Below are 25,028 nucleotides of genomic sequence, written 5' to 3'. Positions count from 1 at the left end.
TTGCAGAACTGTAGTAAAAAAAGCAGGCAGGGAAGGGAGATGGAGAGCAGTTATGAAAATGCATGATTGCCTGAAATATTTCCCCATCTTCAAAAAGTGTCGCCTTGAAATTCCTACCTGCTTCATTCACCTTGCTGCTATCAGATTTTTTTATTACTCTCTCTTTTGAGGATTTGTCTGGCACTTAGTATGCAGGAACAGTGCACAGGAATAGATCCTGCTGCCATAGATAATGCAGTTCTAAGGGAAACCCATCAATTGTTAATGGCCATGCAAATTGTTGAAACTAGAGAGTTATTCACAGTTATCTCGCTGTGATTTGGTAAGTGTCCATGCCTGATGTGATCACTCACTTGATATATTATTCCATTACAATTCAAGTAGTAGCCTTAGCTTTTGGTTTTAGGGGAAAAAAAGCATGAGGGAGTGTAGGAGGGTGAAGGGATGTTATTTGTTTTAAATTATTTCAAACAGTCATACATACCTTCTTATGCAAAGTATGATAAATCCCTCCATGAGACTACAGTCATGCCTTACTGAAACATTTAAATCTCTCCGATCAGGAACTAAAGGAGTTTTACCGTGAAACTTCAGACCCTTATCTTACAAAGCACTTTCTTATGTTTCAACAATACACACAGTGGCCCTGGATCTTCCAGCGGCAGGTCACATCACTTTATAATTTTCTGATCATCTGCTTATGCAAAAATTTGCTGACACTTAATAAGTTATAGGCGTCTCCTCAAATCCATAATGCATTCAGTCTCTTGCAGCAGCAACTTACTGATCATTAATTTTCAGCTTTATTGCAGTTCCAACATATCAGATGCTTTTTTTTTTTTTTGCATCTTGTCTGAGATTTATTACTTTTAGCAAAGTGTACTTTGTTTTTTTATTTTGTTTGCTCATTTTTAAACAGCCCTGAAGGGGAAATGTTACTCTTCTTTATAAAATAATTCTAAAATCACACTATTAACAAGTAAATCCTATAATTATGTTTCCCATTAGGATTAGATAAATTACATTTAATTAAAAGAAAAATCTGCTAGCACCCAGCACAATGGTTGGTGGCAAATTCAGAAGATGAAACATTCATGTGTTTATCTTCCTGAAACAGCTGATTGAGTCTATAAACCAACACACCCAAACAAGCCTTCAAAGATATAAACTAAGACATTATAAACAAAAATTTGCCCCTCCCTTCAGACAAAGATTCTGATTTTTAGAAGCAGCCTCTGATTTTATTCTTGCAGACTACAACTACAGTTTTGATGAGCATTCTGGTACTAAAACACTGAACTACCTGACTGCACCAGGAATTCCAATATTATGATAAAATGTCTCCAATTATTCAGAGGCAAAAAACAGTATCAGAAGTCAAGATCTTCTAGGAGAATGAAGAAAAACAGGATTGCTAACCAACACTGCCATGCTTCCCTGTCTCCACAGCACTGCTGTTGGTCAGGTGATGTTCTCCATCAGACTGAGGGCTGCAGGGGTCAAAATGCACACTGCAGCTCTAGGAAACTATTTATACCATGCTCCGTTTTACAGCCTCGCAGAACTAATTATTAACAGGACAGGGTCCCCCCTGTACATTTGGCAAACACTATGGCATTCGTTTTTCCTTTAGGAATCTACTGCTACGCGCAGGCCGTCAGCATCACGCTCTCAATTTTGTTTAGGAGCTGAAGAATGATTGATCTTATTGATTTGTGTCAACGGTCTGACATGGCCGCATCGACCGGCGGTAATTTTGTAGGAGGAGCTGGGAAGGGAACTGGAGACAGCAGTCTCTGTAGCACGCCATCCTGCCCAAAGAGAAAATGTTGTTAGAGATGCTGGTACAGCCGTCAAAGGGACCACACTGGGACTCGAACCGACACAAGTGAGCGACCAGACATTTCCCACGACCGTGTTTACAGCAAATCCACTGCTAAACACCCAACTGTATAATTATAATCTATTACAATTATGCAAAGAAGTAACATTTCAGAAAGGCCTTCTCATTTCCCATTCTTAGCATTGAATACTTTTGTTTTGCAGCCAATCAACTAAATTAGCCCTAATTCTGTTTCATTCACAAACACAAAGAGGATATTAGAGGGGGAAAAAGTGAGCAAATGGGAAATTCACTTAGGAACCCAGGAGTTATTTTGTTTTCATATATTTCTGGACTAGAAACCATCATGGAGAAAAAAAGTCAACTTACAGCAGAAGAGCTTTACTGAATTTGCTAACTGCACTGCGAGAGCCCTTCGAGGAGTGACTGGGAACGACAGTGCTGCAGTGCCTGGAAAGGCAGTGGCCTTTGGTAGGACCTGAGTGAAGCAAGGAGAGTTAAAAGGCTCATATACTAATGTGACCACATATCCTGACCCAGGACAAATTTCAAACCCCAGAAGAGCTTTTGTGGGGACTTCCCCCTTCCAGACACACAGAGAAGAGCTGCTTTATACTGCTTCTGACAACTGCCACCTTTTACAGGATAATCAGTTTAGACCTTCACTCACTGATGCTTCCTGGAACGAGGATACAGGAAACATGAATGAGTAGTATCTCAGTTTTACACAGTGCTTTCTCTAAACATTGCAAACACTAAAGTAATGCATGAAAATGCTTAGGGAAGGCAAAGTGTTCTTCCCATTTTAAAAGCATATGAAAATGTAACCATGGTGGCCAGCAGCAATCCTGGTTGTCCAAGTACAACTTCAAAACCACATGTGCTACAGGAAGGAGAAGGCAGGAGGTCCTACAACAGCCCTGCCAGCACTAAACTTCACCCAAGGACTGCAGGAGCACAGAGAAGTCCGTCTCAGTGGAGCACAAAACAGGAACCTGATTTAGCCAAGACGAACGTCTCCTACCTTTCAGAGAACACCCATCCAGCCTCCTGTCTGCATCCTGGCTGAGGAGGCAGCACTACACCACTTGAAAAACTGAGGTTAAATCTCAGTGAGAGATCAAGGAAAAGACTAGTGGGGAAAACACAAGATGTTTAAAGAAAATGGCATCTTTTTTCTCCTGTTATTAAGGAGGCCTAACCCTCCTGACTGGCTTACAGTTATGTTTTCTTATTCTGAAAAATTATAGCATTTTAAGAAGTTAGATTGCATTTGGAAAGCCATCAGCCTGGCAGCATCATACCAGTTCTTTCCCAGCTGCGCAGTAAGGCACAACACTTTGTTGATATAATCTCTGTATTTCTTAAAACATTACTTCCCTCTTCTCACATGAAAATCTCCTCCCTTTTGTTGTCACTTGGAATTCATTTCCTTAACTTGTTTATTCTGCACCACTGCAGTGCACTGATCTCCAACCTCTCAGCCTCTAAACACCCTCCCTCTCAGCCTCTAAACACCCTCCCGGGTTTTGTGGTGCCCATGCTACAATATGAGGACAGTTTCTTCCAATGCACAGCTGACAACTGTTATAATTTAGAATTTGCTCTATAAGTGGAAGAAAGGATTCCCACCATCCTCTGGGTTAGATCTGTAATCACCCCTGTGCACATCTGGTGTCACAGGTACCTCCTGCCTCAGCTCCTTCCTGATGTGCCTGCTCCAGAGATGTGGGGATGAGTTGGATCAGCATTACCTAGCATTGATGCTCCAGACAGTTGACTGAGGAGGCTCCTAAATTAAGGGTAAAACAGTAATGATACATATCCTGTTTTCTCCTGAAATTTGGATTGAAAAAGCAGCAACACAAAACCTCATATAAAAGCACAGTATAGCCAGATGAACAGAGGAAAAGGAACAAATCTACTGCTTTGCGTAAACCATGAGAAGGTTTTGAAACCTATATGTGTCAAAATACTTGGCAATGTGAAAAGCTGCAGAACCTTAAATATAACCTTAAGTTATACTCACACATTCCCACAGGCTAAACTAATCTCCACACAACACAGGACAGGAGTATAAATCTTGCATCATCATCTAGATATAGCCAAGTCCTTGAGAAGTCAGTCACCTCAGCAGCTCAGAACAGGGCATTTAACTCCATTCACAGGCCAGACAGTTATCCATGTACCTACTGATTATTTTTCTCTGGTTAGAAAAACAGTTTGTTTACCCAAGACCACAAAACTCTGTGGATTTTCTGAAAGAAACCCCTCAGAGAGAAGAAGAAAACAATCACAGATAATACTCCAGAAATCATCAGATTACAGCACATTCTCTTGACTCACATCTGTTGAGTAAATAAGTGCTTTGTGTCGACCAGTTTCATTTACTTCCCTCTCCTGCAAGCGGCTGCTGGTTTACTTTCCAGTGGGCTGTTCCAGGGCTGTATGTGGGGCAAAAGGATTATTTCCAGCAGAGTCAAACCAGTAGTCTTTTCTGATCGGGTTTGTCTTGAGCTGAAACTCCTCTTGTTTAATCCCATTCTCCCAGCAAGATGCACTACTTCAGAGCTGCACGGATGCAAAGAGGTCCACAGCTGGGAACACTCTCAATGCAGCAGGGAGCAGCAGGAAGGTGCACACAGCCCCCCAAAGAGAATCTCAAATTCAGCCACCCCTCTCCCTTAGGAGCAAGTTCAGTGAAGCTTACCTTAGACCATTACAAAACGTCCTGCAGAAGTCGGAGTTTTCTCTGTGAGACACCCGGCCATGGAGGGCAAGAAGGCAGGAGCACTGTGGGATGCTCTGCAGCACCTTCTTGCTGGGGGTACAGGAGGGCTTTGTCTTCCAGGGTAGCTGGAAATATTACTTTTAGCTCTGTTCTGATCTGGGTTCAACAAGCCCTTCAAACTACTTGTTTCAAGATTAATTCTACTTGAAATTAAAATGATGACTCAGATAATTTTTTTCTTCGGGTTTTGTTCTACGGTCAAGTGTCTCTTCAGTGACGAGTACTTATCAATAAACTATCCAAAAACAATTTCCCTGGGCAGGAAAAATTAAAGCAGACCCCTCTGGCCGTGAAAGCAGTGTTCACCTACATTCTGCATGCAGAACACACCTGCTGCGGACCAGATCACCGATCTACTGTAATGCTTTGTCACCACAGAGCCTCATATGAGGTGCTTCATAGAAAGATGCAAAAAGGCCTGGGGCAAGCAATTATAATAATAACTCGTCCCACAAGAAAACTTAATTACTTGAGGTTAGAAGGGCACCTGGTTTAATGCCCATGGGCAGGGTGGGCTCCTGTGACGGAGTTACTTCCACACACCCGGCCACACACACGGCAGCACCCAGCACTGCTCACACCGGGAAACACCCCCATGCACACACATCCACCTGCTCCCACACCTCTACTGAGAGGGAATAGCCTGGTGCAAATGGTCAGGATGAGGATTGTGTGGCTGGCTGTGAGTTCAGGGATGCTCCTGTCCCCCCTGCTCCCAGCTCCTACCAGCGCCCTGCCTGCATTAAATCAGCATCAACGGGCACATAAGGACACTCTGCAATACGTACAGAGAGTAAGAGGAGGAAAACAACAGAGCAAGTCCTGTATTTCTCAGACATACATTAATGCTTTGTTATTTACCTGCTTACTGCATTTTGGAATAAACGTATTGTATACCAGGCAAATTTCCAGTTTCTTGAAAATTGATATTAAAAAAGTAGTCTGGTGGTGATAGGTCTCTGCAGGAGCCAAGATACTCTGGGAAAATGCCCAAGCTCCCTCAGTGGTTTTTGAGTTTTATCCAAGCTCTCAAAGCAGCCTGGTGATATACAAGATGCACAGGCTGGTTCCCAGTGCAGTTCAGGCGTCCTGAACAACAGCCATCCAGAACCTGGCTGATTTCTCAAACCCGTCCTAAATAGCTGCAAATGAGCTGACTTGTGAAGGCTTTTACATGATTCAAAAAATAATCCAGTGAGTGATGAAGTGTAGCATTTACATTTGTATTTTAACACAATACACGGAAGCTCAGTATGTTGAAAATACAAGAATTTCGCCTTTGTTTGAAACATGCACATACACGCGTATGCAGCACCCAGATTATCATCACATGCTGGGTGGGCAAGCCTAAGCCTTACTTCACATTCTTCTGCCGGTCTCGTGAATGGCAAACTCATCCCTCGTGTCTACGTCTAACACTTCTCCTTTTTCAATAAGTATATTTTATTCCTGGTGGGAAGGAAATGAAACTAAAACTTGCAGCTCTTCCCATTCTGTGCCTATTGCTCGACTGTGACCTTTACTCAGGATTTTCAAGGGTGGGAGGTTCAGGGGTGATTGGCACACGTTCCACCAGTAGAGTGCACACCAGGTACCCGATACCAGGCATCAATGAAAATGTTCAGCTGGATATATTCACCTGCAAAGTACACATATGACCCTGACTAGTGCTAACATGTGCCCTGCAGAGATGTCTCACAGGTACAAGCACAGTGTGCTGCTGCTCTCTCCCTCTTCTGTCGGCACCCAGCAGTCCCAAGCAGATCTCTGAGCAGCTCCTTCCATAGGTTCCTCCACCACATGCCTCCAACCTCCTCTGGCAAAACTAGTCCCACCTCATGAGGGTCTGTGTGTTTTGCCTGCCTTTCTCAGTCTAGCCATGATCACCCAGGCTTTTTGAGCACTGATCAGTCAAAAAACTAGAGTCTGTAACAAACACATCACTATACTATTTGTCCTCCACCATAGTTCACGTTTCTCCAAAAAGACATTTTTTTCCTCACTTCCCCATTTTACTCTCTTCAATTCCATTCATTTTTTCCCCTTTCTTTCATTATCATCATTAACTTCAGCTATCCTCCATGGATGAGGAAAAAGCCTCCTTGAATGAGCTTCTGAAGAGACCTCATGTTTTTGGATACTATCACCACTACCCTCTCCATCTTCCAAGGGCAGAGTTGCTGTAGATCAGAGAATATGCCCCCAACATCACCTACTTTCCTAGAAAGATCCTCATTTTGGTGCAAATATTTTCTCTGCATCTGGCTTTACTAGAACATTGCATTCCTCCATTTCTTTCGGTATCTGTAGTCATTTATATTACCTTCCAAAAAGTAATTATTTGGAACCAGTTAAGCCTGTATATGAATTCTGCCTTTGTTTAAAACACACTGTACATATGTATATATTTAGACTGTCATTAAATATTTAGGAGGCTGTCTTCAAACTTCAGCAGCAGCAGTGTTTATTCACTTAACCCTTTGTGAAGCTGAAAGCTTGAGGCTGAAACCCTATTGTGGAGGAATTCAGAAAGCCCAGCTGCCCTAGTGCTGGGTGACAAAGGCCAACTTTGAGAACCAAGGACACCATAAAGCAACCAGAGGTTTTCTTTGTTTTCCTTTATATCCTGTTTGCTAGTAGTCTAATCATGATAATGTAATTCATTTTAGTCTGCATTAACTTTATCTGCTGAGATGCATAACTAGGATGCAAATTAATTAGCTGTGACATACAGATGGATCTTTCAATACAATTCACAGAGACAGAGTCAAATACACACATGCCCAGCCCTCCTTCCCCCAAGTGAAGTAAGACATTCTACAAGTTCTTCCACAGGTCAAGAAGTCACCTTTGTTGGTATCTTCAACCTCCTAGAGAGGAAACACCACATCCTGCAGACAGGTCAACCTCATGCAAACACAACACCAAATATGTCATAGATGAAACACCATCACAACTTGCAATGTGTGCTGGCCTCAAGTTTAACACAACAAAACGCCACCACCCTGCTGACACGAGGTTACCATGTTTTAAAATCTGGCCACCTAATTTACCCGACTTGGCAAGGCCTCTAGAGCAAATCATTCATATTTCACCCCGGCAAGGACTGGTATCTCGGGGCCAGTTCCCCATGGCCCCCACACTCCTGTCCTTCATGTGAAGTGAAATAGTGTTAAGGATCACAGCAGAGGATGGGAAAACCGACACAGAAAATCACAATATGCAACTCCCAACTCTATATGGATATGCAAATACATGTATCCTGAAGAGTATGTTTTTTCTTCTTTTTGATTAAAACCTTGAGGATGTATTGTTGAATCCAAGCCCAAAATTCCTCACAAGAACCCCTCTGTATGCAGTTTTCAAGGCCCAGACATATTTAGAGACATTTCTTTCCCGAGCAACTACAACCTCGTTGATTATCAGATGCTGCTTTAGGTGGGATGAACAACAGAATCCCTCCTACAGCTTTCACACCTGGGTTACAGATCAGCACAGAAGCATTTCAACTGCCTGGTTGCATTATGCTACTCTGGGGATGTGACCCTGTCACATTTTATAAAGGGAGGGGAGCACCAGGCATGGTCCCTATTTGCACAGAGGAGCCAGAGGACACAGGCCACGGCAGGACATGGTGCTGGGAGATCAGCAGATGGCATACTTTGCTGTGCATTGGCACCAAAGCAGGAGAGTGAAGGGGCAGCAGCATGCTCTGGCAGGTGCACTCGCTCCGGTAAGATGCTGGGTCAAAGAGCTTCAGCATTTGCAGTTGTTCAGCAGAGCAAAGCCCATTCACCTCAGCAGCTCGACCACAGATTCAGCCTGCCTCGGTTGTTGAAGTAATCTTGTTTTCTCGTCAACATCCTTTTTTAGTTCCTGTCTCTTAACAGCAGCATTGCAACAAATGTTGAAGCCCCTCCACCACCACCTCAGGTATGGCTGTGCACGTTAGCGGCAAGTACACTTTTTGTGTGAATAGCACTGCATACCAGTTGGCTGCATGCTATTGTATCCCCTGAGGGTTGTTATGTACACCTCTCACTACAAAATAAGTGGCAAAGACACTTTGGGAGGAGCAGAACTCATGGGGAGAGGTCTATTTTTTATTAGACCAAATGGTATAGCTGTAAAAAAATTGACTCACGTCAAACCACAGGCAGGTATGTTTGCTTTTATGACAACTTGACAGCACACATGCTATACTGTGCAGCAAACAACGAGGACTTTTCCCATCTCTAAATTAGCTCCAGTGTTGAGATATAAAAACCAAAAACCAGCACAGCCTGCAAGGCTGCAATTGTCAGATCTCCCTTTTTCACCACAAAAAAATATTCCCTGAAGGAGATCACAAACAAAAGGGACTCCTGGGTGACAAGTCATGACCTTAGCTTAGTATCTCTACTGATCACCCGCCACTGCCGCTGCATCGCTTCCACGTGTGCATCGCTTCACCATTCACCCATCAGTTTCCTGAAAGTGAATGGGATTAAAAGTCCACTGAGTGTTTGCACTGCTGTTTCCTCCCCCTCTGCAGCAGAATTACAGTAACCAAAAGGTGACCAGAGTTCACCCAGGCACGCACAGGCTTCCTGGCTTTACAGTGCTGACCTTCCCCATCTCTCCCAAACCCCTGGGGGCAGTTTCAGTGCAGAAACAGGCAGCCAGTCGGAAATTTTCATCAGTATTAATGCCAACGTAGTTTCTTCCCAACTGCTCTCCAGAAGTATTTTTCCACCCACGTTCCCCTGTGCACCACAAAACCTTCCAGTCGTTGGCAGCTTCGGGTGCAGCTCCACTGCTGTACACCCAGTGCTGTACAGCTGGTCTGTTTTAATTCAGTGTCTAATTCCTGATACCCAGGAAACGTTCTCATGTGAACAACTTCATATATAGGCACCTACTCGCCAGCAAGCATAGTGGTGGTCGGCATTTAAATGAACTAATCAGTTGCAAACGGCTTAGTCAGCATCGCAGTCCTGGAGGTAATTCCCAGGAAGCGATTTTCCCGGCAGCTATATATACAAACCTGAAAAGCAGACTGGAATACAAGGGCAGCAGCATAGAGAGACAAAATCTGGCTACACTGTAACCTTACCAACGAATAAAAATAAAAGTCAGGGAAAGTCAAGGAACCCAGCAAGCACACAGTATGCTCGCATCACCAGCGTATCCTCTCACATGTAAAAGACAGAAACTCGGACACAGGACGCGAACACAGTCAGCATTCCTTTTTCCTCCTCTTTACTGATGCTGCGCTGGTTTGAACTGAGGGGAAAAATACGGCTAGGCAAGTTCCTGGCTTGTCTGTGGAGGTACACAACACCGGCCAGACGTCGGGCAGCCCCTTTTGGAGAAAGCATCCCAGCCACCGCCCTCAGCAACCAACCCTCTGCGGGAGCCAGGGTCACACGCGACCTGGAGAGGGCTGAGGAGTCGTACAAACTTTGTCTCAGGGAAGGGAGGGCAGCACAGGGCATCTAAGAGGCGCTGGGGAGACAAGGGGCAGTGCCAAGTGCCAGCGCATCCTCCGGCAGCATCTCTGCCGCTGGCCACGTTTGGAAAGCCAGCGGGCTGCGGATGCAGGTCATCAGTCCCCGGGCAAGCAACGCCACGGCTGCAGGACACCGCATCGCCCTTCAACGCCTTCCCACCGGCTCCCTCGGCCAAGGCAGCACCGAGCCAGCCGGCAGCCTCACGGGGGACGGGGGAAGCCACCAACCTGCTCAAAGGAAAGCTGGAGGCTTTCCTCTGGCCACTGAATGCGTATCGCCACACATCTGCACACATCTGCCCAGTGGCCGGAGCCGCCTGCAGCGCCGGGCACGCCGGCATGTCCCTAGGGGACACAAGCACGGGGAAAGGGTCACCGCTCACTTACTTTTCGTATTCGGCGTTGTCTCGATCGCAGCGCGAATCCTTGTGCTTTTGCCAGTCTTTGCCATGCTTGCAGGTGGTCAGGAGGACAACATCCTCTCCGTTATGGACGTGATATAAGGCATTCCTGGTGTCTGACCCTATCCCCGTCAGGTACCTTTTCCCCTTGAATACCAACATGTACTTCCTGAGAGGGGGGATGGTGTTAAACCTCAAAAATCCCTTCTCCCCTCCTGTCCTAGGATGATCCTTAGAAAAGAGTGGGATAGAAACGTCAAAGTTGGGTCTGAAGTTTTCAGTACTGATGCTGGCTTTGGCCAGCATGGCCTGGCCAATGTCGAACCCCACATCCTCGGTGTAGTCGGGCCAGGTGCCGGAGTATAAATTAAAAATCAGGTGGTTTCTGCCGTTGTTCCACAGGTGGAGGCTCTGCACCTTGGAGCGGAGGTTGTGCACGTACTGGGGAGAGAGCTGGTCCCGGTCCAGCGTGTCCAGGCTGAGGACGAAGAGGCAGGCCTGCCCAGGGTCCGAGGTGTAGAAGCGGGAGCCCTCGATAGCGGCCAGGACATTCTGGTAGCTCTCGGCGATCTTCTCCCCCTTCTGCTGCGGGTACACGTAGACCTTGAAGCCGTTTTTCCGGCACTGGGCGAAGTCGAAGCAGGACTCCATGCGGCAGCGGCGCCCGCGGTAGAGGCCGGCGCTGGCGTCCCGCCGCTGCCGGGGGGAGACGCGCCCGCCGCCCTCGGGGCCCGGGCGTTCGGCGGGCGCGAAGGGCCGCAGGGCATCGGGGAAGCGGGGCCAGGGCCGCTCGGCACCACCGGGGCGCGGGCCATGCCGGCTACCGGGCGGCGGGTGCCGGGCCGCCCGCAGCCGCACGCCTCCCAGGTAGAGCAGCAGGGCGAGACAGGTGCCGGCGGAGAGCAGCGTCAGGTAGCGTTTTTTGGCCTGCATGTGTCCGGCGGGGGTCCGGGGGGCTGCGGAGGAAGGCGGGGGCGGCCCGAGCTCGCCGGGCGCCGCTCTCAGCTCCGCTCCGCCATCTTCCCGCCGGCGAGCGCTTCAAACTCTCTTCGCCCACCTCCGCTCGGCGCCGATCCCCAAGCAGCCGGCCGCGGCCGCGCATGTGGGCGACCGCCGCAACTTTCTCGCCGCCGGTGTCTCAGGGGCGGCGGGCGGCGGCCGGGCGGCGGCCCGGCGGGGCGCCCCGCATGCACTCAGGGCCGGCCCCCCGCGCGGGGCGGGCACCGGGCAGCCCTGCTCCCGCCTTCCCGCCGCTGCCGGCGCTCGGCTCCGCCACGCTCCCGCCCGCCCCTCCCGCCCCGCCAGCCCAGCCCAGCCCAGCCCAGCCCGGCCCGGCCCGGCCCGGCCCGCCGGCTCACAGCCCGCGGCCGCCGCGCCGCAGCCTGACGAAGCCCCGCATCGCCCGGAGCCCCCGCCCGGCCCCGGCGCCGCTCGCTCCTCGCCTCGCTCCTGCTGAATGGCCCCCGGGACGGAGCGGCGGCGGCGGCGGCGAGGACCCTCCTCCTCTTCCTCCTCCCTCTCCTGCTCGCCCCTCCCTCCTTCCCCGCCTCCCCGGGCCGTGGCCGCCGCGGCCGCCGAGCCCGCGCCCGCTCCGCCCGCTCCGCCCGTCTCCGCCCGCCGGGGCCGCGACCCCCGCCCGCCGCGCCCGGCCCGCGCCGCCCCCGCCCCGCGCGCTGACCTCACCCCGCCGCGCTCCCCGCGCACCCATTGGCGGGCGTCACGTCCGGGGGGGCGGGGCTTCCGCCGCGCCCATTCATAACCCGCGGGCGGGGGGCGCTGCCGCCGGGCTGGGTTTGTGAGCGGGGCTCGCTGTGGGCGGCGCCGGGACCGGAGCGCTCCGTGCAGAGCCCGCGGGCCGGCACTCAGCGAGCCCCGGCCCAGCGCCAGGGCCGCCCTTCGCTCCAGGTCCGCTCCGCCTCCTCGCCGGTGCAGCCCCCGGCCGGGGGCGGCCCGACTCCGGTCTCTGCCAGCGGTGCCGGCGCCGCCGCTGCCGCCCCCTGCCGAGCGCGGCGCCGCCGCTGTGCTGGAGCCGCCCGGGGCTCGGCTGCACGCTGGGGAGCGGGCACGGAACCGTGGCTGAGACCCAGAAGCTCAGCCCCGCGGGGCCTGGGCACTGCCGCCCTGTGTGGCGCGGGCAGGGCCGGGAGCCGCGGCCGCTCTGCCCGGCGAGGAAGGCAGGGAGAGCGGGGGACGCGGCTCCGCTGCCCGTGCCGGGGCTCCCGGCGCTTCCACTGTCGCCAGCCCTGGCCGAGGTGCTTGGCTCGGTGTCCCCCGAGAGCAGGCCCTGCGCCCCCCCGGGGGCGGCTCCTCGGGGCTGGCAGGCGGTGGAACGATGCTGATGAGCGAGGGGTCTGTAGGGAGCTGCCTCAGTACCCAACATCCCTGCAGCGACGTGTTTGTGCCGAACCTCAGCCGCTCCTGGGCGTTCAGTTCATCGCCAGCAGCCTCTGTTCGTAGGAGAGCCTTCATCTCCCAGGCTGGAGAGGGGGACAGGAGTGCAGCTGGGAGGGGTGATTGCACGGCGAGTGAGCGTATGTGTTACAGTCCTGCTAGCTCAGCAAATAATAGTGGGGAAATTAACTGCGATGGGCTTCAAGGTGCTTGCACAAGATCCTGGATACCAAGAAACTATCCCAACCTGTCCCAGTGTCCTTTCCTTGTTACTTATATCCAGCACTAAAACTGTAACGGATTTGCCTTTCCTGGGTTGCAATCCCCTTCTGCTGCCAGATGCAGAGGGGTCTTATGCGACCTGAGGGACAGAAACTCCATATTGGCCAAAAGCTTCCCCATATCTGTGCTCTTCCATGGCTGTCCTAGGAATGAACTGAGGCTCCTATTGTGTCCTTTCCTCTTCTCCCTGCTCTTAATGCTGAATTGAGGAGGAGAAATGTGAGGTAATGTGTGTGAAGGCAGTGTACCTCTTCAGTGAAAGAGGTGAGAGCCTACTAGGGAAGGGTGCTTAACTGATAGAAAATGAGGGTCAATCCTGTAGTTGGAGCCAAGAGAAGACAATTCCCTTCCAAAATAATTTGATTGTAAGGAGGACTATTGAAGGAAGAAGTTGGGAATAATAAGAAAGATTCTGAGAAGAAAGTCATATGTACGGCCAGTGTAGATTTAGGTACAAGGGGTAGAAGTTTTGGACAATGACTTAAGTCGAGAAGTGGGATTAAATATTCATCTATTTGTTAACCCTGTAATCCTCTGAAACATTTGTCACAGCCCACGTACAAGAACTGGGATGCTGTTCAGGAAAAAAAAGAGGTCAGCTTCTTGAAAGGTGAACCAAGGCTGCTCACAGAGGCACCTTCTGTCAGGCGCAGGAAGGTGGAATCCCATTACTGTCTGCAAATTAAGCCACTGGGGACCAGTTTCAAACAGAAAAGGAAGGCTGTGAGCTTTGCTGCCTGTGCCAAGGACAGTAGCTGTTACAAATAGGTTTTGAGGATGGGGTGATCATGAGCCTGTGATACCAAAACGCTCCTTCCCCCAGTAGGGAAGTGTAGAAGGGAAGTGAAAGCTATCGGGTTTCCAGCTGAACTGCCCTGCACTTGAGGTACCCGAGCTGTTGCCCACTTCACAGCACCAGTGAATACTTCAGCTTTAAAATATTTGGATCTGGAAAAAGGCAGTGAGGTTGTCATTTTAGACCACAGAGAAATAAATCTCTGCAGATCACTGCTACCAGGCTTTATCCATAGGATTCCTGAGTTGTGGCATGATTGCCCCAGAGAGATCTGGGTCCTGTTGTGGCAGGCAAGACCTACTTAGGGAGGTGTGTGCATGCCTGTAACTGGGTAGAGAGTGGCTATGGGGATCACTTGCCTTTTTGAAGACCTTTCTAAGCCATCACCCACTGTTTGTAATTTTCCTATGTAACAGACTGAAATCAGCCTGGCTCCAGCCCATTTCATTGCGGCTGCTTGGGCGCTGTGGGCAATGTGGCAGGCGGCAGGAATCACACAGCTTGCCTTTGGCTCTTCAGCTGGATACTTATGCACAGCCTGGGCAGGAGCTAGAGACAGAGTGCTCCAGAAATGGAAGCCTACCTTTCTCTGTGGTAATAAATATGTCTGCATCTGCTACCAGGCAGGTAGATGGTGGAGCACAAACCAGTGTATAACTCATATCATGCCTGGAGAAAAGGAAGATTCTGTGGTGAAAGGGTATTTCAGTGTATCCACGTGGCAAGTACATAAGTCACCACCCACAGGTTTGCTCTGGTCAGTGCTGCCTGCTAAGGATCTGCAAGGTTGCAGGTGCCTTTTGACCCTGGTTCGTTACCCTTTGCACTCTTCCAAATAATTTATATCTTCGTATGTCTGGCAGTTGTTTGGGAACCTGTCCAAGCCTTCAAATGAAAGGCCAGGAGAGGGAATTGGTTTTCTATTTCTGGCTTTGCAACTTAACACCTGCCTAATCTGTGGCAAGTCACTTGGGGCCAAAATCTTACAGAGGTGAGTTAGTGTGTACTCCTCATTTTGAGTCTTTCTCTTGGTGTCCACCTGTAGCTTGATATGCTTTCAGAATTTAATCCTCAGTGTTCCTGTCTCAGTTGCCACTTAAATCTTGTGGTACCTTCCTCTTTTTTAATGTGAAAAACTTCCTGCTGCTTGGCCCACTTGGATGAGTGTTAGTTTTGATGCTGTTGAGTAATGCCCTTGACCGGACGTTGGATATTTCTCTATCATCAGGTTTAAACCTGAATGTAAAAACTTGCTCCTTGGATTGAAATCCATTCAAAACGTAAGAGGAAAATGCTGAAATGCTCTCACTTGTTCACCTGTCCCAACCTCCCCTCATCTTTATTTTTTATTCTGCTAACTCTGTGCTTAAGGTGTTTCCCCAAGTAAGGGACCTAGAATCACCTGCATGCCTTCCAGGAGAGCATCCTCCCAGAACGGGTGAAGTGGAACTCCCCCTCCCGAGACTGGCTTTTTATAGGTAACTACCTGGGGCAATCACCCTATTAGATTACCTGTGGGCCTCACATTTCCAACTAAATGGGCTCGATAATGCTTTCTTGGCTAATAGGACTGCTCGAGAGCTGATTTATCACCATTGTCAAGTGTGACATGGTCCTAGGGAAAAAAAGCGACATAAAACCAGAGTGGAGCTAAGACGTTTGGAAGGACTTATTGACAGGCACATGTACATTTAAAAATTGTTACTCTGTTTTGCTTAATGAGCTCAAACCCCCATTCTTTGTGCCACAGTGTGCTTTTCCATAGTGAAGTGCAACAAGGACTTCCAAAGAGCTGAGGCAAAACCTTGCAGAGCTGGCAGCCTGGAGCTCCAGGCTCGGCTTTGTGCTTGTGAGCCTGGTTTCCACTGAGGTCCTGCAGATGCCACTTTGGTTTGGATGATTATACGCAGACTGAAGAGTAAAGCTTTTAACAGAAGTCATCACCTAAAGGCTGGAGGAGAGGATCCAACTCCTGTGTGATGTTTGCCTCCCAGGGACCTTCCTGGCTCCCACCAGAAGGTGAGCAAAGCCAGTGTTCTCCTTTTGTTGAGTAATGACAAGACCAGGTTAAACTTTGGAAAGCATTTTTTGAAGCCCACTCACCAGTCTGGAAAGACTTAAGGCTGGCTTACAAACTGTCTCTGCCTTCAAATAGCCCTTGGCCAGAGTTGTGTTGCTTTATCATTAATAAAAAAAAAAAAAAAAAAAAAAAAAGAAAGAAGGGAGAAAGGAGGGAAAGACAGAACAGACTTTCAAATAGTTGTGGAATGGTAATACTCTGTTAAAATTATTCCTCATCTTGGAGCAAATTAAAATGATCTTTGCTTCACAAATTAAGACTAATGCTGTGGTTGTTTATCATGTCTTGGTAATATCACAAGGGAATAAAAATATCAAGTCTTATCCGTTGAAATAGCAGATATGTAACTGTTCAAGCTTTGACGTTGCAACAGCTGTTTCTCATGTCCTCGGAAATAACTGGCTGTTACAGAGGCTGTTTAAATGTGAGAAAATCAGTGGGTTTATAATTAGTTTATTTTTAAGGAAAAACATAACTGCCCTTTGCTAAGAAGGTGAGAGTTTCAGGTGGGATGGAGGGATAGCAGTGTAGGCACCTGATTTACTGTGACATTAAACAAATAGTAAAACCAGAGACTTATAAATATTAAGATCTTAATCTCACAGCAGAGCTCTGCTGGGGAAAGCCAGAGACAAACAAGGCTTTGCCTGTAACTCGCTCTAGGGTCGGTGTCCTGGTGTGCTATGTTACAGAAGTGGGATGACTGTGCTGAGTGGGTCTGAATACAAGCAGCTGGCTCTGACAGTAGCTTTGCATGAGATTCATCGGAGGACTTAGCACTCTGTGGCTATTTTGAGTGCAGTCAATTCATAAAACTCTCTCTTTGGGTGCAGCCTAATTTGGAAACACCTTAAATCTAAGAACATCTAATGTGGTGGGGTTGGGAAAGCTCCTGGGCTGCCTGAATACCTGCTCTCAGGTGTGACCAGCATTGCAGGTAGCTTGGGGGTGACCAGCAGTGAGGTCCCCAGGTCCTAGCTGGCTCTCCCTGCACAGAGCCGGTGGCCCAGTTCCACACTTGAGTACAGCTTTTCACTTCATAGTCTCTGGGAAGACACTTGGCCAGCAACTGCTCTGGGGAAGGGAGTCACCCTACATTGTCCTGTTGGGCAGGAGGGCTGGCAAAGAGGGAGTGAGACACGGGACATGGGCACTGGGAGGATGGCCAGGTGGTGGGCAGCATCCTGCCAGAAGCCCTGCAGAGGTGCTGTGCCATGGGTTACATCTCCACCACCAGTTTTGGGAAAGAGTTGGCAAATGCTTTCACTTTGTGAGCAAGTTCGTGGCTGGGAGTCCCTAAGGAGGGGAAAGGGAGGCATTGAATGACTGCACGTGATGCTACTCTATCCCCAGTATTTCCTAAGGGCTTTTTTAATTAGTGCTCTGCCTATTGCTTTGCCTGGCATGTCCCTGCATTTTGCTGGTTGTTCCCTCCCCTCCTGTGCTGGATGGGGAGCACGTGGGGGCTTGTGCAGCCTGTAAGGCGTCTGCATGTAGCCAGCTGGGCTTTGGCCCCAAGCCTCACTGGGACAAAGGGTCGGCTCCGAGGGCTCCTCAGACACGAGCCACAGGGCTCTTTCCTGCAGCGTGTGTTTTCTCTGCAGGCTGCCTAATAAAAACTGTTTCACAGCAAAGGCAGGCTGGCGGAGGGAAAGCTCTTAGGCGGGTGCTATCCCCGAGAGCACCGGCAGTCTTAGCAAAGCCTATTTATTGGTGCTTCTTTCTTTGAGGAGTAATAACTTCCAGATTTACTCCCTTTTTAACTGAGCATATTTCAAAGTGGGTGTAGAACTATTTAAATAGCTTCTGTGGAGGTGGGATGAGAAATTGCTCTTATTCCGTAGTCTGCAATCAGCACCAAACAAGCACTTTTCTCCACTGCACACACAAACAGGCAAGTATCTGCCAGCAGCCTCAGCACTTTAGATCTGATTTTCTGCCTGCTGGTGTAAGACACAAGGAATTCCACTAACATCAACAGAGTTCCAATAGTGTAGTTTTATTTTATTTTAAATACAGCTAAATCTCTGTATTTTTTTTTACCCCGGGGACTTCTCAGTGACTGTGCTTCAGGAGATGAACCCCTACCCCAGTGCATGGGTAGTGCAGACCTGCTACAGCCCTTGCTGCCCAGCATAGCTGGGCCATGGCATGGTTCTGCACAGCCCTTCACCTGGGTTTTGGACAGATCGAGGAACAGCTCTGTGACCCACGTCTTCCCAGACAGCCAAACGCATCCTGTTGCACCAGGGAGAGAGGAGGAACCTCTTCCCTGGAGGAGGTGGAGGCTACAGGTGTTCTTGGGATGCTCTCTTGGGACATCTGAACTTGGGCCCTTTGTTTTGCCTGTTCACCTATGGAAAGAGCCTCAAATATAAGTGCTGGTGGAATAGACCCAGTGAAGGATAAAGAGTGCAAGGCCCCAGACTCTCTGCTTGGATGGAGCAGGAATGCTATGAGGAGCAAAGAGTACTAAGGAGACCCAGGACTTCAGAGTTGGTAGAGTAAGAGGAGAAGCAGCCTCCCTGGTGGCTTCCAGAGAGACCTCCTTCCCTACCAAGTGGAAGTGTAACCACTCACCCCAAAAATCCCCAGCAAAAGTTTGGGTCCTTGCTAAGCCAGTTCTGTAACTGGCAGTCTGTGTATTTTCGTGCATGGCTTTTTTTCCTTTTGGTGCAAACATGGGTGGCAATCTGATTAGCTTATGATTCATGATTTGGCTAATGTCCCTACTTCCCCCAGTCCCCACCTGTTCAAATAACTACTACTGTAATGTAGGCTGTTAACTTGAAATAACTTTTCCAACTCCTTTGGTAAATGAGTTCTGGAAGCTGCTTTAAATCTCATCCAGGAGCAGAAGTTGTAATAATTTACCTTAAATGCTTTTAAAACCAAATCAACCTGGTACGAAACTCTATGTGAGCATTTAGGAAGAAACAAGTTCACTTTGAGCTGTTCTTCATCAACTAATGCTGTGATCAGACATGCTGTTCCGGGAGAGCCTGGTTTCCAGCCCCTGCTGCTCAGCCCTGCCTCTTGCCAAAGGCCATCCCCTCCCCAGCTCTGCCATACAGAAATACTGCTTTTCACCCAGTCCTGACAGCAGGAGCCAGGTGAGCAAACCCTCTTGTTCAAGGAGTCACAGCTGATCTGGAATATTGTGCTGGAGCAGGGTGAAGAGAGGCTGTTCTACGTAGTTTTACTGCCAGACCTCAACAGAGCAGAGGGAAAGCCTACACAAACAGCCATGCTGGGTTGAGGTTGGTGACTTGAGCCAGCTCTGCTACAGTCACATCAGCGAGCCGGGCATCGCACCTTTGGTCACCTGGTCCAGTGCCCACCACTCACCACTGTAGTTAACCCTGCCCGAGTGGGTTACAGCAGTGGTTCCATGTGCCCTTTGCACCAGTTCAAACAGATCAATCAGGTTCAGAGCAACTTCCCAAAAGCCCTAAATTATGTAAGTGATACAGTGCAAAAAAAGAAAAAAAAAAAAAGGAAATACTGTTACTGAACTCACTCAACAGAGGACTGATTTGTTCTGTTCCTCAGCTGGCACAAAAAAGTTTTGAAGCACGTGTATTTCAGCCTCTATGCTTATAACCCTTGGGAAAACCATTAGGCAAATTCTGACCTCATCCAGTCCTCCTCTTGCCATGAGTTCTTCTGCAGTTCACCTGCCTCATTCCCTGCACAACTCTGAGGTGCTGGTTTGGTGCACTGTAGTGTGTTACCTCTTGCTTCCTCCACTGCAATGGATGTCTAATCCATCACCCTTCTCTGGTGGCAGGTCAGTAGGCTGGGGTTTGCATGAGGCACCCCTTGCCATGGGCACAGTACACAGCCTCTGGGCCTTCCAAAACCAAGTTGATGGCAGCAGGGAGAGGAGCAGTTGTGGGGCCATGCTGCTGCAGTCAGCATCTAGATTTTGCACCAGGGGAGGTAGATGCTTTGCCTGTGGGTAAAAGTAGTAAGTTCACCATGAAGTGCCTCTCCACAGGTGGTGTGCTGATTTCACCCATGGCAAACAGCATTAATATAATACATCAAAGCTGGCTGCACTAATAGCAAACCAAGGGAAAGGATTTGCTATACATGCTAGCTACTTTTCAAATGCAAATGTCTGTTTTAAATCAGATTAAGACAGAAGGAAGCCTAGAGAATGCCAATAATTAATACATGATAAAGAAATAAACATCCAGGGCATCAAAAGGTAAAATGCAATCACAAAGATGAAAGCAATCCATCTGCTCCACGCAGCCTGCTCTGCTGCATGGAGTAAGTGGGTGTGAGTCCCCATCCCCATTTCCATAGGTAGGTGGTGAGTGTAAACCCGAAGCATCTGCTGAGGAAATAAGATTCTTTAAGTTCAGCCAGGGAAGTGGAGAATCCTTGTGCTGGGCTGGCCTGAGCTCAGCTCTCCAGGCTCCCCAGGTTCTGTGAGCCATGCTGCCGTGGAGAGGGAACCTTTAGCAATCACTTCTATTCACTGCCATGACCTCAGTCCCTTCAGGGTGTGCACAGCTGGCTTCTGTGGCATTAAACCAAGGAGATAGATGGTGTTTGGGATCCCCACTAAGCCTTGAGTGGGCCTCAGAAATATTTTGCCCTGGGTTCCTGTCTCCTCTTTCACACTTGAAAAGTACACCAACCTCTCTTTCTTTCCCCTCAGTTCCCCAGACCTGCACATTGACTTACAGCTGGGATTACAGCAGAACACATCTCCTCAACATTCAGTCTCAGAAGAAGAGAAATAGGAAACCTGAGGGAAAATGGTAACAGAATCTAACCCCCTTTCATACTTTTTTCAATTCACACGGTGCTGGCATCGGATCCTGGCAGTGCCCTGTGCTTCCCTCTTCAGCTGTTATTGGAACAGCAGCACTTAACTCTGGCTTTGCTAAGCTCACACAGGGCACCAGACTGTATCAGGCTTTGCATTTCAATGGTATCAGAGTTCAGCAGGCCCAACTAGCCCACAGTCCTTGTACTGGGTGAGCTTCACTGAAGGCAGATAGACATCACTGTTAATGTTTGGAAGCTGCTGCTTAGCAGTGAGCTCAGAGGTGAGCTGCAACAGAGAAGTCCTGTGGCTACTGGTTTCACTGGCTGGTCTGTGTACCAGTCCCTGGATTTGGAGAGTACTTGATCTCATCAAGTGCTTTTTATTTTCAACCCTAGATACCAGAAAAGAAACAGAAGTCTCTTCCCAGACCTCTTAGGAGTTGTGTTGCTGAGTTAAATGTTTGCAAAGCCCCTAATACACAGGGCTTAAAAATCAAATCATGGAACTACAGAATCATAGAATAGTATCAACCAGGTTGGAAAAGATGTCTGAGATCATCTAGTCCAACCCTTGATCCAACACTGCCATGGTTATTAGACCATGGCACTAAGGGGCCACATCCAGTCTCATCTTAAAAGCCTCCAGGGACAGTGAATCCACCACTTCCCTGGGCAGCCCATTCCAATGTCTGATTACTTTCTCTGTAAAAAATTTCTTCCTAATATCCAACCTAAACCTCCCCTGGCAGAGCTTAAGACCTTGCCATCTTGGTTTGGGATGGAAGGGACCTTCCACAAGCTCAAAGCCCCATCCAAATTGACCTTAAACATTTCCAGGGATGGAGCATCACAACTTCTCTAGGTGACTACTTCCATTATCTCACCATCCTCACAGTAAAGACTTTCTTCCCACTATCTGTATTGGTTTTGAGGGGGGCTATAGAGGTGGCTTCTCTGAGAAGCTGCTGGAAGCTCTCCCATGTCTGGCAAAGCCAATGCCAGGCAACTCCAGGATGGACCTGCCACTGGCCAAGGCCAAGCCCATGAGCCTCTGTGATAACATATTTTAGAAGGGCAACAAAAAAGTTATTGCACAGCAGTAACTACAGCCAGGGAAGAGAGAAGTGAGAATATGTGAGAGAAACAGCCTTGCAGACACCAAAAAAGGAGGGCAGGAGGTGCTCCAGGTGGCAGAAGCAGAGATTCCCCTGCAGTCTGTGGTGCAGACCATGTTCAGGCAGGTTGTACCCCTGCAGCCCATGTTGGTCCATGAGGGTGCAGAAATCTACTTGCAGTCCACGGAGTTCCCCATGCCAGAGCAGGTGGATGCCCAAAGAAGACTGTGATTCCATGGCAAGCCTGTGCTGGAACAGGCTCCTGTCAGGAGAGAGACCCCATGGAAAGAAGAATCCACACTGGAGCAGGTTTGCTGGTAGGACTTGCAACCCTGTGGGAAACTGAGATTGGAGCAGCCTGCTCCTGAAGGACTGACCCCTGTGAAAGGAACCCATGTTGAAGCAGTTTGTGGAGAACTGCAGCCCGTGGGAAAGACTCACGTTGGAGAAGTTCATGGAAGACTGTGGAAGGGAACCCATGCTGGAGCAGGGAAAGGACTCCTTTCTCTGAGGAGGAAGGATTGGCAGGAAAAACATGTGATGAACTGACCATAACCCCCCTCTCCTGTCTCCCTGCACTGCTGGGGGTAAAGAGGTAGAGAATGGGGAATAAAGTTAAGCCTGAGAAGGGGGGGTGGGGAGGGGCAGGGAAAGGTTTTTTAAGAACTGGTTTACTTCTCATTACCCTACCTGGATTTTGATTGGTAAGAAATTCAACTAACTTCCCCAAGTTGAGTCTGTTTTGCCCATGATGGTACTTGCTGAATGATCTCTCCCTGTTGTTATTTCACAGAATCATGGAATCACAGAATATGCCGAGTTGGAAGGGACCCAGAAGGATCATCAAGTCCAACTCCTGGCCCTGCACAGAACCATCCCAAAGAGTCACACCAAGTGCATGAGAGTATCTTCCAAACACTTCTTGAACTCTGTCAGGCTTGGTGCTGTGACCACTTCCCTGGAGAGCCTGTTCAGTGCCCAACCACCCTCTGGGTGAAGAACCTCTTTCTAATATCCAGATCTAAACCTCTCCTGACACAACTTCAGGCCATTCCCTTGGGTCCTGTCACTGGTCACCACAGAGAAGAGATCAGTGCCTGCCCGTCCTCTTCCCCTCACTAGGAAGTTGTTACTGCAATGAGGTCTCCCCTCAGTCTCCTCCAGGCTGAACAGACCAAGTGCCCTCAGCCACTCCTCACATGGCTTCCCCTCAAGGCCCTGCACCATCTTCATTGCCCTCTTTGGACTCTCTCTAACAGTTTAATATCTTTCTTATATTGTGATGACCAACACTGCACACAATATTCAAGGTGAGGCTGCCCCAGTGCAGAGCAGAGAGGGTCAATCCCCTCCCTTGGCTGGCTGGCAATGCTTTGCCTGATGCAACCCATGAGCCTTTTATTATATTTTCGCTCCCCTGTCCGGGGGAGGAGAAGAATCATAGAGCGGCTTTGGTGGGCACCTGGCATCCAGCCCAGGTCCAATCACCACATATCTAATCTAAATCTACCAGTTTTTCAATTTAAAACCATTACCCCTTGTTCTGTCACTATAGGCTCTGGTAAAAAGTCTCTGTCTTTCTTATGAAACTCCTTTAGGCACTGGAAGGCTGCTGAGAGGTCTCCCTGGAGCCTTATCTAGGCTGAACAGCCCAACTCTCTCATCCTGTCTTCAAAAGAGAGGTGCACCACTCTCTTCTGTTCATCTTCGTGACCCTCCTCTGTACTTTCTCCAACAAGTCCATGCCTTTCCATTACCTGAGATCTCACAGCTGGATGCAATACTCCAGGTGAGGTCTTATAAGAGCAGAATAGAAGGGGAGCATTGCCGCCTACATCACCTGATGGCCACACTTCTTATGTAGCCCAGGATACAATTTACTTTGGCACACTTTGCCAGCTTGTAATCACTGCAAATAATGACACACTGAAGAGTGAGGATACTCTGGGATCCTCTTTCACACTGTGACCTTCATATGGACAAGACCCTCTCACTGGGCCTTGGAAGCCCAGGAACATACTCCTTTAAAAATAAACTGAAGAAATCATGAGCTTCCCACAAGCCTCTTTTATGTTTCTCTTTCTTTCTCATCTTCGTTCAAACCCCATGTTAGGCTGAAAGGAGCCCCAGGCACGACCACAGTGTGGACAGATGGACAGTGTGAGCAGCTGGCCCTTCCCACCTGACACGGCAGGGATGGAGGTTACTGCCTCCATCACCCGCTGATGGATCTGTGCTTGCTGCCAGCAGAAGCAAAGGCAGTTCCAGTCATTTTGGGAGAAAAGCCCTCTGCAGCCTAGAATGGCCATGCCATCATGCAACTGGAGAATCATTTAGGTTGGAAAAGACCTCTAGGATCATCAGGTCCAAGTGTTAACTGAGGACTGACAAGTTCACCCCTAAACCATGTCCCTAAGTGCCACATCTACACATCTTTTAAATACCTCCAGGGGTGATGAATCCACCACTTCCCTGGGTAGCCTGTTCCACTGCTTGACAGCCCTTTCAGTGAAGAAAGTTTTCCTGATATCCAATCTAAACCTCCCCTGGCACAACTTGAGGCTATTTCCTCTTGTCCTGTCACTTATCACTTGGGAGAAGGTGGTTGCAGAGAGCGATGCGGTTACTCCTGAGCCTCCTCTTCTCCAGGCTGAACAAAGTGACCTGAGCCACTTCTTATAAGACTTGTGCTCCAGACCCTACACCACCTTCTTTGCCCTTCTCTGGACATACTTCAGCTCCTCAATGTCCTTCTTGTAATGAGGGGCCCAAAACTGAACCCAGGATTCAAGCTGCAGCCTCACCAGTGCTGAGTACAGGGGAACAATCACTGCCCTGGTCCTGCTGGTCACACTATTTCTGATACAAGCCAGGATGCCATTGGACTTCTTGGCTACCTAGGCTGTCTCATTCTCAGTTGCTATCAAACAGCACTCCCAGTCCTTTCCCACTGGACAGCTTTCCAGCCACTCTGTCCCAAGCCTGGATTATTGCATGTAGTAATCCAAGTGCATCACCACACAGCTACAAGGGCCCATGCTTTACTGCACTAG

The 25,028-nt window shown here is 49.0% G+C and overlaps 1 protein-coding gene and 1 long non-coding RNA gene across 3 annotated transcripts in view; one reads left to right on the top strand and one right to left on the bottom strand.

The window, feature by feature from the left end:
• The window catches only part of EXT1 (exostosin glycosyltransferase 1), a 175,815-nt gene extending 164,130 nt beyond the window's left edge, over positions 1-11,685 (bottom strand). Inside the window, exon 1 of the mRNA XM_050305710.1 lies at positions 10,513-11,685. Coding sequence (XP_050161667.1) covers positions 10,513-11,459 — 947 coding nt within the window. The 5' untranslated portion in view covers positions 11,460-11,685. The remainder of the gene's footprint in view (positions 1-10,512) is intronic.
• A 1,294-nt stretch (positions 11,686-12,979) lies between these two features.
• Positions 12,980-24,839, top strand: LOC126635102 (uncharacterized). 2 transcript variants are annotated; one of them, XR_007627508.1, is made up of 4 exons: positions 12,980-16,014; positions 20,748-20,850; positions 22,769-22,968; positions 23,574-24,839. It is a non-coding gene; the product is annotated as an uncharacterized LOC126635102 (long non-coding RNA). The 2 variants fall into 2 exon arrangements; XR_007627497.1 differs by having other exon boundaries at positions 22,769-24,839.
• Positions 24,840-25,028: the final 189 nt, after the last annotated feature.

The sequence above is a fragment of the Myiozetetes cayanensis genome, unplaced genomic scaffold (assembly GCF_022539395.1).
Source record: "Myiozetetes cayanensis isolate MyiCay16 unplaced genomic scaffold, myiCay2020 scf1, whole genome shotgun sequence".
NCBI classification, from domain to species: Eukaryota; Metazoa; Chordata; class Aves; order Passeriformes; family Tyrannidae; genus Myiozetetes; species Myiozetetes cayanensis.
The sequence above is the reverse complement of the archived record's forward strand: the minus strand, read 5'-3'. Positions and strand labels throughout refer to the sequence as shown.